Here is an 11,638-nt window from a genome sequence, read left to right on the forward strand (position 1 = left end):
CCCCCGAGCTTGTTAAGAAAAGAGATCAAATTCAGTCTTATTTTTTTTTTCTTCACATGGTTATTCTGATATACTCTACTTGGCACTTAGAGCATGACTCCACATTCTGTTCCAGTTATCCGCCCTCTGGTGCTACACAACAGGAGCTGCTCTTATTGGCCAAATAAGATGTGAGGTTTGTTCTGGATTTGGCCAATAGGGAGCTGTGAAACTGATTATGAGGGCACAATGACCCAGTTCTGGGTCCATGTGTGTGTGGACAGCTCATTCTGCTGTCTGTAATGAGATAGGGCCTGGACTCTGCGCTGTGCTTTGACAATTGTCTTTGTGGATCAGACTCCATGTCTAACAGGGAAAACTAAGACGGGTCTTGGCAAATAATGACAAAGATCTTGTCAGTGGTGTTTGCTTGCCCTAGCAAGGTGAAACATATTTTCCCCTCATTATTCCACATTCGTTCATATGTTAAAAAATAGTATATACTGTTAAACTTAATGTACTATGTTTATTTATATTTACTATAAATGAGGTAGGTATTATATTTTTTCCCACTTTTTTTTAATCATTTTCTACTTGTGTTGACTTACTATAATTAAATATTTTAATAGTATAATAACCATTTGCAAGAACTTTTAGATGCTTTAGCTATTTAGATTTCATTGTCTGTTAGGGTTGCAGTATTAAATGTCCCATTCATTTTTGTAAATTTCCAATGTTATTCCGTTCTTTAATTGCTGTTTGAATGCAAGTCTCATTTGCTCACTATGGAGGAATGTATTTAATTAAATACAGTAAAGATATTAATATTGTGAAATATTGTACCATGTAAAAAAAAAAATCTAATTTAATTTATTCCTGTCATGTCAAATCTGAATTGAGCATCACTAGTCCAGCCTTCAGTCTCACATGATCCTTCAGAAATAATTTGGTGTTCAAACAAATATTATTATAATGTTGAAAACAGTAGTAGTTGTGCTGCTTTATATACAGTATATATATATATATATATATATATATATACAAATATTATTATAATTAATGTTGAAAACAGTAGTAGTTGTGCTGCTTTATATACAGTATATATATATAATTATTGTTAATTATTATTAATTATTATTATTATTTAAATTTTTTTTGACACTATGATTCTTTGAATGAGAAGTTCAAAAGAACAGCATTTATGTGAAATGAAAAATCTGTTGTAAAATTATAAATGTCTTTACTGTCCCTTTTGATTAATTGAATATGTCTTTGCTGAATACATGTATTAATTTATTTTAAAAATCCATACTAACCCCAAACTTTTGAACAGCATATTGTACTAATTGAATTACCTATTGTCAGATAACACTACTGTCCTATTTAATTGCAGCACTTATGGAAATTAAAGAATTGGCATAATTTCCTGTATTCTATATTTGTTCACACATCAGCTCTCACTAGAGGACAGAAATGATCTCTTGACACTGAAAAGCAACTTATTAGTATGTATAGTAGTACACTATATATAATACTTAATATTATATATACATTCTGTATATATAATTGATATATCATTTCATTTGTTTTTATACAATTTTTATTCTTTTACAATAAACATGTTCAGTACACAGGTAAACCAAGATTTATTCGACACATTCGGTTTTTCGTCATGGAAAAAAAAGACAACACGCAGCACTCTTGTTTCATAAAATGGCTTTATGAAGTAAAAGACAACTGAAATACATGTCGGAAGTTCTATAATATGCATATACTCTACTTCTATGTCTGTGCTCATATTTATATATCATCTGCGTTGAGCATGTGAACTTTACAAAAAAATATATATATTATACATTTGAAAACATTTAAAGTATGTATATCATATTTACAAATATTTTTAGTGTCACAGGGATGTGAATATGCATGAAGGTTCATACCACGTATAGCTTGTCATTTGCATCATTGCTAAAATGATTCAATCTCTGAGTGTGGGTGTAGCGGGAACCCAGGCCTGGATATGAGGAGACGCTCTGATCTGCTGCTGTTGTCTCCTCTCTGGAAGTGGCCTGGAGATCCTTCTGGCCTGGCTGTGAAGCCTTGCAAGAAACATTTTGCACTTGTTCCCTATGCAGATGCAGTCTGAATGTGAGTGTTTTTTTTCTGCTTCATTATTACCACCCATTTCGAGTAAGCAATGACATGTGGCTCAAAGACCCCTTTAACTGCCCTAAATATAGTTAGTTAGCCATAAAGGCTACTGACCGACCTTTAGACACCAAAGTATCCCTTCAAATGTGTCATCAAGTGCTTTTAAGTGCCAAATGCATTGGTTTGTTTTCTGGTTTGTTCTCTTGGAACGGGTTCTAATGTTTGTACCCTTTTTTTGCCTTGCAGTCAAGCAGCGGCGACCCACTTTTACTCATGGCAGTGGTTTGCAACCTCAGACGTCAATGCGGAAAGAGAGCAGTTTCTCCGAGTGCATGTTATTCAACGTGCGCAGGTCAGGAAGTTTGAGCAGCAGCTTAGTGAATCGGGAGGAGTCGCAAGGGGTGTTGTTGTTGACGAGGGTTCGGAGAGCCCGGATTAGACTTTCCTGAAGCATCTCCACTGAATTCACATTTTCAGTCCCAGAACGGTCTGTTCAAAAGAAACAAACAATGAGAGACCAAAATAATTAGTGGATCAAACTAATGTACTTTCTATATGATATACTGTATGTAGTGTCAAGCCATTAAAGGGATGGTTCACTCAAATTTAAATTGTCATTGTTTATGCATTTCTTCTGTGGAAGATATTTTTAAAAACGCCTCGGTGTTTGTTCACACAGTGAAGGACAATGGGGTCCGATGTTGTTTTGGGCACCATTGACTTCAATTGTATAAACAATATTTCAAAATATATATATATATTTTTTTTTTTTGCGCAGAAGAAAGCAAGTCATGCATTGCAAGTTTAACCAAAACTTAATAAAGATAATTCATCAAATAAAGTGATCATATATCTTGATTCATTGGATTTGCTTGATTCCTATGGATTTGTTTTATAACACCTTCATGACCTTTTTGGCTCTTCTACCTGGACATCCAGTAGAGACACAGAAATCTCTCAAGGTTTCATTAAAAATATCCTAATTTTTCATTGTAAGATTAAGTGAAGTCTAATTTGCTTGAAACACTGTAAGGTTGGGTAAATGATGACAGATTTATCATTGAGTGAATAATCCTTTTAATACTACTAATATGCAACCTACCTGCAGAAACCAGCACCACTGCAGTGAAGAGTCCCAGTTCTTCTGCTGAGAGCTCTAATGAGTTGAGTTTCTCACTGAAGTCAAACATGGTTCCCAGCAAATCACCCATGCCCATGCCTTTCAGAGCCTCCAATCTGTAGGTGGCGCCTGAGATGAACGTAACAGTCTTCTCTTTTACGTTGAACAGCGAGGAGAAGCGTACCATGAGGACCTGAAGGAGAGATTCAAAAATAAAGCATACTTAGTAAAACCTAATTTGGCATTGTGGCCTTTTTTTATATTTGACAAAAGTCTGATTGACTTACCTCAAATGTTCCGGCCTTCAACAAAGTGACCTGGTCGTTTTGGGATAGAGAGCTAAACCCTGGGATGTGTTTGGCGAACTCCACCACCTCTCGCACAGCTGGGGTGAAGCTGAGAGAGAACTCCTCCCAAATTTCTTGGGGTGTTTTGTTAGGGTCCGAGGAAGGATGCATGTTCATTGGACAAGCCTGGAAAAAAGAAATCCGTTCAAAATCAAAAGTCCAAGACTTCTTTACTTGGTACTCGGAGCATATCGTTAGAATACCAAAGGTCTTACCAGCAGAATCTCCTTGCGTTTTTTCCACGGACAGTTCTGACCCTGTGAGCTGCTGTTTAAGTCTTGACTGTGGCTTACGCCGTAGAGGTTACTATTTGGAGATCGCTGGCCGTTGTTATTGTGCTGCTGATGTTGTCCAGGTGCTTGGGAGGCTTGAAAATGGAGGCCGTTTTCTGATGGCACCTCGAAGTTGTTGCAATGATGAGCAACATTATTATCATGGTGGTAGATGGTGTTGTGGCCATTGGGATGGTATCCAGCCATGCAGCGGTTGTTGCTTCGGTTGTCCAGCTCGCCGTTGTGAGGCAGCAGCGCTGAACCTAACTTATCATGAGCGTAGACGAAGGTCTCGCGGTGTGCCCGGGTAATGGCGGCGATGGTTTTGTCTACACCTGGGCTGGAGCACAGTGGTGGAGAAGAGGCAAGAGGTGGGGAGCTCTGAGCCGGTTGCACCGTTGGGGATGTTGGGCCCGGGGGGAATGAGGTTGGTTCTACGGCCACTGCGGGGGGCTGGGGTTGCGGCCCCACTGTAAGGCCTGGGCAAGGAGATGAGGAAGTGGCGGCTGGGGACGAAGAAGAGCAGGGGGTGTTTGATGTGATGCTCGCCAGCTGGAATTCAGTCTGAAGCTGGTTGTTCACCATGTTGTTCATGGCGTTCTGCATCTCGGCTAGCATACGCTGCTTCTCGCGTTTTGGGATGCGACCAAAACGAACAGCTGGGGGTTAAAAAAAAGTACAGAAAATGTCATATTGATGTATGTTCTACTTAGAACCCTTTCCAGGGATGTAGGAAGTATTGGTACTATATCTGATATTGGGTGGTATTTTAGATTTTTTTTATTTTATCCATATTTGCTGAAATTGGAAATGCTCATTTCCACAGTCAGTCAGAATTAATATCAGTGCATCCCTAAACTTTTATGTTTCTCTGTGTTTCTCCAAGCTTGGTTGTCTTGATACTCACCATCTCGGGACATTCCCACGGACAGACACTTTTTGAAACGGCACTGCTGGCACCGGTTCCGGTTGATCCTCATAATGGTACAAGTTTCATTCTTCAGGCACTTTTTGTACTGGATGTTCTGCTGGATGCTGCGTCGAAAGAATCCCTGTGCAACATGCAGATAATGTTAGTTTTTTGTTTAAACGAAAGCTCTAATTAAAAATTCTTTTTTCTTATATGTAAACAGACGCTATTTTCTTACCTTGCAGCCCTCACAGGCATGGACCCCATAGTGAAAACCAGAAGCCACATCGCCACACACTTTGCACAGCAAAACCATTCCATTCAGCTCTGGAAGGAAAGTCAGATGTTCTAGTCGTTCTCCTGGATACCATACTGTCCATTGATCAGGTAAAGCATGGTTTTTATCACTTACTAGTAAGAGTGGCAACTGATTTGTTGGGTGAATTGCGTGCACTTCCAACATCATCACGGCCTCTTGGGGATCCACCAGAGCATGATGAGCTTCCCTCCTCTCCTGATCCAGAACTCGAGCTGCTGCTGCTGCTGCTGCTGCTGGTGTACATCCGTGAGGAATCATGGGATCCATTAGGGGAGGGTGGGAATGAAGAGCCAAAGCAGGGTTGCGTAAAGGACTGCAGGCTGCTGTTGGAATTCTCACTGTACATGGACACGGGGCTGGTGCGGTTGGGAGAGCCTCCGCACGATCCGATGTATGATATCACCCCACCTAGAAATGAAAAAGAAAAGTACACTTACTAGATTGCTCCCAAACAAAAAGTGAGAGAGGCCCACCGAGAGGGAGTTGAAAATGTTGTCAGGTATTTTGTTTTTTCCTCCTCCCTAAAACAGTCTTGTGGGTACATCCTCATAAAAATGTTCCCATAAATACCTCTCTCATGGATTACATGTGGTTTCACTGAAACAGATGGTGCTAAGGAAGTTGAGAGAATCTGTCCTGGTGGAAAATAGGAATACTTTCTAGGAATTGTTATTGTAAACTGGGTGGGGACATTAAAAAATTCCAGCGACCACTCCCTTTTTTCCTGAGCTTGTGTCTCAGAGGGCCTTTTTTTGTGGTTTATAGTTTCACTGGCAGCGATAAACTATGTGAGCCAGCCACATTTGACTCATGACATTTCTGTGTATCAAATGGACAACTCTGCATGTGTTGGTAGCACATGCCCAGACATGTGCATTGATAAATAACATTTACAACTCTGTTTTTGTTTGACTTGCATCCTGTTTATTAGTTTGCATCATCAGCTCAAATCAGATAAGATTAGTCAACTTTGCTCTTAAGGAACTGTGCAGTGTGTTAGAGTTTACAACAACAGGCATTGACTCTAGCATGTATACTATTCCCTAGAGTCCAATACTTTCCTGCTGCCTATCCTAACCTTTGGTCTCCTGAAGTTAAACTCAGTATCCATTGCTCATGTTTTACTGTTTCCTCCTGCACACCAAATCACTGTGCTTGATGTAGGAAGACACATCATGGTCATATTCCATGATGACAATGTCAAGATTGGTTGGGATCATTTTCACACATGCATTGGCACCTCTGACTCCAGACCTATTTCAGTGAAAGTCTTTGAGATGTGCCGGAGGAGGCTTTACAGAGTGCTAGACTCTTGCATTGTCAATTTTAGATAAAAATTTATTTCCAGAAAGTGGTGCATCAATTTTTGGTCAAGATCTTGTTTTGACAATGCAAGAGTTAAGCACTCTGCAGAGTGCTCTTATTTCAGTGTTAAGCAGTGGATATCAAAGTGTTTTTCATGTTTAATCTTTACAACATTTTACATGCCAAACCAATTAGAAGTTACATAATGTGCACTAGCACAAAAGGTCAAGAAGTCACTGTGTCAGGTGGAGCAGCAACATGGAAACGCTAGTGTCACAAATTAAATTAAATTAGATCCACTAGACTGGTTTAGACTTTGAGTTCGTTGTGGATGTTTCTGTTATAGTTACAAGGCAGCAGTGGTTTTAGATCTTCACCCTGCTTATGTTCAAAAACGTGCTTCCTCTGGCTCCTAATGTTTTTTAATCTAAACACTTAAGACTTTCCTAAACGTTCTGTCAAAGGAAATACTTGTGTAAGCACAACAGGGGCGCGTGTGAGCTGTTCAGGCGGATCATTGGGGGAGCACGCCTCCCCTCCACGTGCGCCACACAAGGACAGCCCTTCAACGAGACTCCGTTCATTAGGCACGCCCCTCAAAACACACACCCGCGCCGCTTTTTTAAACATGCAATGAGCAAGCTTTTTGCTCTACATTAAGACTAATTCATTATATTTGTCTCTTAAGCTCAAAACTGGGCACAGCAGTGAATTTACGCCAGGTAAAGGGCGAGTACGATTCGCACCTGAATTTCCCCCACTTACCAACACAGTGATTAATTTTTTTTTTAATAAATGGTTGCTATTTGTGGTATCAGAATTTTTTTTTTTACTGTTTTACTGGGGAGTGATACGAGAAAAATAACGCAAGCACAGATGTACGATAAGGTATAAACAGTGTTGCTATGGGCAACAGTCATTATCAATGGATATTTGATTTCAGAATGAACGACTGACCAATCACTATCGAGCGTTTAGAAATGGCAGTTTTCGAACTATGTATTCAATTAATCTGGACTAGAGATGAAACATCATAGTCATGGAGCATATAAAACAATTTCTTCTTTGTTGTATCATAAACAAAATTAGCCATATTATTGTTCATATTCCAAGATAAATCTAATAATATGTTTAAACACTATGTTAATTAATGGAAATAGGGGATATTTTGTGACGTAATCATGTCAGAGGAAAGAGGAAAAAACTGTTACGTTAAACTGGATCAATTTCATGTCCGTTTTGAAGTGAACACGTTGTTAACGTGATGCCCACCCCCGCGTCTCACTCTTCGGGCCAATCGCAGCGCGCACATGGCTCACACTGCAGCGTCACACACGGGTTCGCGCTGGGAGGACAGACACGCATCGCAAGGCGGAATTATGTAATGAGCGCCAAAGCTTACCAATAGTAGGCGGAGAGAGAAGAATGAAAACAAAAAGCACATGGCTATGCTCGGCGGTCCATGTGAATCGAGAGAGGATATTCGACGCTCGCCTGCATCACAGGGATGTCCGTACACCTGACTTTTCAGTTATGACCTAGTTCCCCTAATTTCACGAGAACACACTGTCTTAACTCGTGATGTCCTTGCCTGCGTCATATTCATTCTATCTATATCGCGAACTTTTCTCACGTTAAAAATTACGCATACCTACTGTTAACACTCGTTTCACACATGAAGGCACTTTTATCAAGAAATAATGAACTATCTACACATTCGAAATATTTGTTATGTCATTAACCATCTTCGTGATTATTTGTTTCAGAAGAATACAATATAAAAACGATAATTCGGCAAGCCCTGATACGTCGATTAACTGTCAAATCCGGCATTAGGAAAAATTATACCCTATCCCTATATATAGGCTAGCTGTGACGTTTCACCGCAACAAGCAATAATTAGGCTATAGCCTATATTTAGTTTGTGGACCATTTGCCCAACAGTCATAATGCAACACATTTATGAACATGCAAGTTGATAATGATTAAGCAGAAAGTTTAAACAAATCGCTGAGCCAGACTGATTCTTAAAGCATCAAGAGACTCTTACCTGTGTTGTTTGTGTCTACTGCTGTCGTCATGTTGAGGTCCAGTAAAGTCATGCAAGTGTTTGACAATTTCCAATGCAACACCCTGAGTGGAGATGCACTCTCTTTAGATTCACTTCTGTTTTTCTTTACGATAAAGTCATAACTGCCAATAATGGCTCTCCTTAAATCGCATAGGTGCGCGTCTGCTATAAGCTCGTGAAATATGTTCAAGGCTGCGCAAAGACGTCAGTGAAATGTGGATCATTCAATGAAAATGTATCACAAGCCAGTGCGCCTGTCCTGTCACTCGCCCAATCTGTGTCGCTCTGAACTGTTCCGTCAAGTCTGCCCGGTTTTGCTTAGACTGCTTCGTTAAGGAGCATCCTTGGATGAGACGAGCGCAGGCGCACCCACTTCACCGCCGCTGCACGAGGCTCGAAATGTGTACATGTGACCTCAGCGAAAACCTCGTGGCCCAGTGACACACTTTCTCCAGAACACATTTCTGTACGAATTTTAAAACTCCCCACGCACGTGCTGCCTCAAGTTAAAGAGTTTGAAATCGACTGATGTCAAGAGGAATTGTTTGTATTACTGTGACTGCTTGCGTTTTACGCGTGAAAGTGTTTTTTGTAAAAGGAGAAGTTTTCAGTTCAAGGGATATAGACTTCTTGGAAGTTTTTTTTTTTTAATGTTTCAGTCTCTATAGAGGAAAAATCTTTGCTCCCACTACTCAAACAATGCAATATTTCATGACAAAACGTCGGTGTTGGATGAAATGCAGATATTATTACTCCAGTAAGAGTATAAGTATTAAAAGTACTGATCGATTAACAATGTTTATCATTTATTTAGCCAGCACTAGTCAACAACACTAAGAAATATTAGTGCAGACATTTAATTTGGATTGATCTTCAAATAGGTAAACTTTCTATTTAAACTTAGTAGACATTCAATTCCAGACATGTCAAATGAATAGTTTAGTGTGATTTGTGAACCAACCAGAATAGAACCAAGGCATTCACTTGCTTCTCAAAAGGGCTGGTGATTCCTTCATTTTGAAATAACGAGGATATAATGCAGCTTTGGAATGAAGTAAAGTAAAAGTTTCCCAAAATAATACTCTGACAAAGTATTGCTACTCGACTACATTTCTAACTTTTTCAAACGTCTCATGCTGTTATCTTAATATTTGGCATAAGAAAATTCCTCTGTGTTTCTATATGCAAACAATTATTGTGAGTTATAAGTAGCCTATGTTAATTGTTGAAAAGTATTTTGATTGTTATATATTCCATATTAGCAAAGACTCTAGAGTGAATAAACAGTATATCCGGGACATCACTGTAATTACAGAAGAAGAAAGTGGAAAAATGTCTCAGATGAGGAGGGCCCTAGGATCTGGTTATGTGCAGGGGACTGGATTTTTCTTAGTTGGACACATTGCACACATAGAAATATCAGAAAATGGACCTATATTATCATGCCAAATGTGTTTATTTTCATAATTTTCACGCTGGAATAACATTAAATTAACCATATGATTTAATTAAATGTGCTACCACCAATTCATGTGGACACATACGGACATTTATGGTTTAAACCATTGAGTTGTAAGGTAAAATACTCTCTCTCTCTCTCTCTCTCTCTCTCTCTCTCACTCACACACACACACACACACACACACACACACACACACACACACACACACACACCCTCTTTAGCCTAATTATTAAAAATGCTGGGTTGTTTTAACCCAACTTTGGGTCAAATATGGACAAACCCAAACGTTGGGTTAAAAAAATTTAATTAAAAAATGTAACCCAATTGCTGAGTTTGTCCATATTTCACTTTAGTAACTTGTGCTCACCAGGTTTACAATGCACGATCGATCAAAATGTCTAAAGTCGTGTTTAGAAGTTATTTTGGCACTTCCTGCGCTTTTTCGGCTTTTGGGGCTATTTTAATTTTATTTTCAAAAACAACGATTCACCTCCAAACTCAGTTCTCACTGTGTCCCAGATAGAGCGTCTCCCCGGAGAAAAACTGACCAGCTTTTGGAAGGCCATTATCCTCTTTTGGGGGCTCCGGCAGGCACGTGTCTTAGAATAAAATCGTGCTACTTAAATAGACCATCTCGCCGCAATAAGCTGAATCGCTTCCATCCGTAACATCACTTAGCTTGTGGCACTGCACGAGCCACTTGTTGCATTCACGTGAATCTCTCGAGCGCCTTATTGCAGGAATGATTAATCATTCTCAACAGTATAACAACACTGCGTGACACTGCACGTGACAAACAATGCGGCGAGTGGAAAAACATAACAGGATTCATTGGTGTGGCGAAGATCTGTTTGCACCAAGAGTTGCCTGATGTATTGAACTGACCACGCCTTTTCTATTTTTGGACCATATCTTTATGGCAATTTTCTGAATATTTTTGGTGGTTGCTGGTTGTGTATATATGTCACGAAGATGGGATAATAACAGCGCCACTGCAAAGACGAGATGAAGTTTTCGTCACGTTTGCCCACCACGTTACCTGCATCAAACACCATGAGACCGGGAGCGCACACTTAATCGCATGAGTGGACTAAGCTGCACACGCAGACTCCCGCGTTTCACAGCTACGGCACTACTGAGTTTGACAAGTCAGTCACTAAGTTTGACAAGTCTCTGAGTTCACATGCAATCTCACTCCGTACCCTGCCCCCAACTCACATACAACACTGGTCTGTAGGCTATATTCCGACCAGTGATGTGGGTGCTGAATAGGCCTGCCAAAAACTATTGCAGTAACTTTCGTTAATATTAATTAAATATTGTATTTATTTCCGATTAAAAATAAATAAAGAAATAATATTTCTGCAATAAGAAAATTATTTATGTTATTAGCCTGTTCGATTTTAAGGTGACCCGTCAAAAACCTTAAAAATCTCGACTCTCCAGAAAGCACCACACCTTGTCAGCCGTGCATATTTTTAGCAATGACGATTTACAACGTGCAGCATGATAATCATCATTTGACTCATAATCTGAATTGTAGTTTCATCCTTGTGCCTATTCGTCCTCTCTGTGTTGTCTGACTGGCGCAACTGCGCTCGTGCTCGACCACGTGAGGAAGTCACACTCATATTAGCCTCTCAACATTGCACTTTCCCTCCATCATCTGGGCACACCAAAGGCGGCAGCAGAGCCAAGACTG

General features: G+C 39.8%; 1 protein-coding gene across 1 annotated transcript; it reads right to left on the reverse strand.

Moving 5' to 3' along the window:
* Nucleotides 1–1,678: 1,678 nt before the first annotated feature.
* On the reverse strand, nucleotides 1,679–8,829 carry nr1d1 (nuclear receptor subfamily 1, group d, member 1). The gene is made up of 8 exons (XM_039686070.2): nucleotides 8,454–8,829; nucleotides 5,192–5,506; nucleotides 5,018–5,106; nucleotides 4,777–4,921; nucleotides 3,813–4,528; nucleotides 3,538–3,723; nucleotides 3,233–3,443; nucleotides 1,679–2,619 (listed from the first exon to the last, which is right to left on the reverse strand). Exons 1-8 carry the CDS (start codon nucleotides 8,503–8,505, stop codon nucleotides 2,423–2,425), a joined length of 1,911 nt encoding a protein of 636 aa, XP_039542004.2. The 5' UTR covers nucleotides 8,506–8,829; the 3' UTR covers nucleotides 1,679–2,422.
* Between the last annotated feature and the right edge of the window lie 2,809 nt (nucleotides 8,830–11,638).

Source organism: Pimephales promelas, chromosome 3 (genome assembly GCF_988280905.1).
Source record: "Pimephales promelas chromosome 3, fPimPro1.hap1.1, whole genome shotgun sequence".
Lineage (NCBI taxonomy): Eukaryota > Metazoa > Chordata > Actinopteri > Cypriniformes > Leuciscidae > Pimephales > Pimephales promelas.